Genomic DNA, 3,827 nt, shown 5'->3' on the forward strand with positions numbered 1-3,827 from the left:
TAAAACAAAAAAAAATGTGGATTATCCCAGACTCACAACCGAATTTACATATACATGATAAGATTAACACTGGTCATTAGGTGGTGTACTAAGTACTAACGCTCCTCTTAACCTTAATTAAAAATGAATCTTAGGTTATATAATCGTGACCGACGGAAAAAATCTGTTCTCTCTCTTGTACCAGCTGACAATAATAATGAAGAATGGATTGACGGCAATTCTTTGAAGGTAAAAACGGTTGATTTTACGTAAAAATTGATAGTTGAAAGCCATTTGATAACTGTTAAATAAAAATTTAGTCAAATAAATCAAATTATCTAACGGGCTCTCAACTATCAACTGGGCTCTCAACTATCAACTTCACGTAAAGTCGATTGGATTTGAGTTTCTACCTTTTTTGAAGGCGGTTGCAGAAGCAAACCGTGAGCGAAATTCTTGGTTACACAATGCTTGATTGAAACAAGAACCGAAATATGAGGTATGGATTAATAAGAAATAGAATTAATTAGTAAAGCATGCATACCCTATTTTTTTTTTTTCAAAATAAAGTGACAAACACATCCACTCAGGAAATTAAAATTAAAATGAAAAGTAAAAAGAAAATGATTCCCCATTGAATACATATATAGGAATAAGAAAGCAAAGCAATTTGACTACCATGAAGCTCCACCTAGCATGCCATTCCAAAAGCCAGCAGTAGTTGAATCAGTTCTATTGGTATTCTTTTCCTCTGAAGAAGGAAACAAAACCCTTGCACCACCACCACCACTCTCAAACCCTTCTTCAAGACTAAAGTTAAGCCCACCAGATTTGATGAACTCTTGCATTGGAGCACCAAACCCTGCCGTACTATACATCGTAGAATCCGAAAGCGACATCGGCATAAAAGAATTCAATCCCCTTGAAGTAGTAGTAGTATTGATCCCACTTCTCAGAAACTCCGTAGCAGAATCGTCATGATGATGAGGAGGTGGTGGTGGTGGTGGTGGATATGCTAAGTTAAGATCTTGTCCTTGATGGATGATCTTTGGGTTCTTATTAGTTAAAGATGATGATGGTGATGAAGCAGGAGTGGAGGAGGATCTCTTGTTCTTTCTGGAACCGCCGCCAACGGGAACGTTTCTCAAGGAACCACCTTCAGTCCAATACCTTCTGCAAGTTTTGCAGAAGTAGCGTGGCTGAGAGAGGCTGTAGTTGTTGTAGTAACAGAATTTTGTGTTGGTTGAGTTGCACCGTGGACAGTTAAGTGCTTGATCCTTCACTGGCCTTGCTCTTCTCTCTAACACCGAAGATGAAGAACACGCTTTTGTTGACGAACCTTCCATTGCTTTTACCACTCCTATTCCCTGTCCAACACACACAAAAGGATCACACAATACATAAACATAGATTCATAATTTTGATTGTTTATTATCTTCAAGACTGAATTTACTGGAAGGAGCTCTGAGCTGATCATCTCTCTCAGGAAAAGTGAAAACTTTATTATTTAATTGCAACAGAAAACTAAAAAAATTAATAATAATCACCAAAAAGACTTGTACTATAAATTTTATGGTTTTGAAAAACTAAATCACAACCACCTCATCAGAAGTAACTAAATTTCATGTAAGGAAATTAAATTAAAACGAAAAGGAAAAAAAAAAAAAGAACAAGGAACAGAAAAAGGTGTTTGCTGGTATGTGTGTGTACCTGTGCCCACTGAGCTGTGTCCATGGATTTTTAAGAGTGGAAAAAAGGGAAAAACTATGGAGTTCTCTGAGAGAAAGTGAAAACACCCAACTTTTCGTTTCTTTTTTTTTTTTCTCTTCTTTCTAGAGAGAGACTAGTTTGTAAAAGCAAGTGTGGAAGGAAAAGCTTAGAGAGGGTTGTGGGATTATAGTGGTGGTGGTTCCATTATGTGTTGGCCAACTAGCTGTTGCTGTATATTCAACATAAAGGGGTAGCATAGTCTTTTCACACATCCTTTTCATCATACGCACTATATCATATTTATTTCCAGAATTAATCTCCATGCATTGTATTTTACAAAAAATTATTATTATTACACTAATAAAATGATTACTTTAACATAAGTCTGTTATTTGAATGGTCGTCATTAAAAGAAAAAGTTAAATGATGAAAAATTGTATATGAAATATTCTATATTATTTGGTATATTAAAATCACACTTGTATAATTTTTGAGAATGATTTTTCATTCAAATTTAAAAATCTAGTATGAAATTATGTATGTACTCCAATTCAAATATCTTAATTTTTAATTTCTACTCTCTACCAAGTAACAAATTCCTAATTTTTATTCTTGAATTGTATTTAGTATCCTTAAATAATATTTCAAGGTTTGGTATCCAAATTATCGATATTCTTTATGATAAAATTCCGTATGGAAAATTTTGTGTAAAATGGAACATGTAAGGCTAGTGCTAATAAAGGGATTTTTTTTACTATAAAGTAAAAAAATATATATTTTCTGAAAATAAAATTTAACTTTTAATTCCAAAATACATTTTTTTTTTGTATTTGAGAGAAGTTTACCGCACCCTGAAAATAAAATTTAACTTTTAATTCCAAAATACGTTTTTTTTTTTGTATTTGAGAGAAGTTTATCGCACCCTGACGAATTTTATGAATTATATAAAGTTTATCGTACCTTTGGCGAACTTCACGTTAAGTTCGCCCAAATATAAAAGGCGGGAGAGACCACTTTCCTTTTTACAATTTCATTTCACTCTCATCCTTCCTCATGTTATGAAGGTTAGTTTTTTGGACATTGTAAAAGTTTTTGGTCATTTTAGTTGATTCAGGTAATTTTGTTGTTCTTTTTTTTGTCTAAGTGGTTTATGATTGTTGTGTTTCTCATATTTACATTTTTACTTTACATTTTCACTCTATTCACTCTTATTCTCCCTTATCTTTTCTAGATTATCTCTCTGGACATCATCGAAGTTATTGATTTATTGAGTTCGTCAGTTTTAGGTAATTCTAGTGTTATATTTATGTTTTCTATTTGATTTGTTGTTGTTTATTATTTGATCATACGTATAAACATGTAGTTAGATTAAGTAGTTATTAGTTATGTTGATTAGTTTGAGAAGTCGATGATATGATACATTTATTTTACATGATGACGTATGTGTTGTTATTTTACATTATTAGTTATGTTAATTAGTATGTGTATGTGAGGGAAGTGAGAAATTTATTTTGATTATTGTTTCGTTTAAATTAATTAGAGTTACTTTTTAGATTTACTTTGAATGTAGGTGAGAAAAATTTAGTTAATGTGAAATAATTTAGTTAATTTGAAATAATTTAGCTAATTTAGTTAATTCAGTTAATTTTAAATGAAATTATTCTACTTTGTTGTATTAAAATGTGTAGTCTCATGGAGCCAGAGTTGTTGGGTTACAAGGATATATTGTATAAACTGGATTAGGTTTAGCATATTACAAGCAGACTTGATCGAGTGGTACACATTGAAAATCATGGTCTTTATATATTTAAAATTTGAATTTGTGTTGTTACTTGTTGATTCTTTTTTGTTTTACTGATTTATTTTATTTGGTAGGTTCCTGGAGTCTTGCGTACCAGGAGAAATTTGTTGGGACGCCTGTCTGAGCATATTAGGTCCAATCTCAGATGGGGAGGATTCGAGCATGTTGTTTATATGGTGGAGTGGGAGCATGATTTGTCGTTGGTCTCAGCTTTGATAGAGAGATAGCAACCCGAGTTCCATACGTTTCACTTGTCATGTAGGGAGATGACCATTACCCTGCATGATGTGGCGTACTAGCTGGGACTCGTCATTGATGGAGATCCAGTCAATGGATA

General features: G+C 32.7%; 1 protein-coding gene across 1 annotated transcript; it reads right to left on the reverse strand.

Moving 5' to 3' along the window:
* Nucleotides 1–481: 481 nt before the first annotated feature.
* On the reverse strand, nucleotides 482–1,880 carry LOC107460523 (dof zinc finger protein DOF3.7). The gene is made up of 2 exons (XM_016078900.3): nucleotides 1,690–1,880; nucleotides 482–1,346 (listed from the first exon to the last, which is right to left on the reverse strand). Exons 1-2 carry the CDS (start codon nucleotides 1,711–1,713, stop codon nucleotides 654–656), a joined length of 717 nt encoding a protein of 238 aa, XP_015934386.1. The 5' UTR covers nucleotides 1,714–1,880; the 3' UTR covers nucleotides 482–653.
* Between the last annotated feature and the right edge of the window lie 1,947 nt (nucleotides 1,881–3,827).

The sequence above is a fragment of the Arachis duranensis genome, chromosome 8, assembly GCF_000817695.3.
Source record: "Arachis duranensis cultivar V14167 chromosome 8, aradu.V14167.gnm2.J7QH, whole genome shotgun sequence".
Classification (NCBI taxonomy): Eukaryota; Viridiplantae; Streptophyta; class Magnoliopsida; order Fabales; family Fabaceae; genus Arachis; species Arachis duranensis.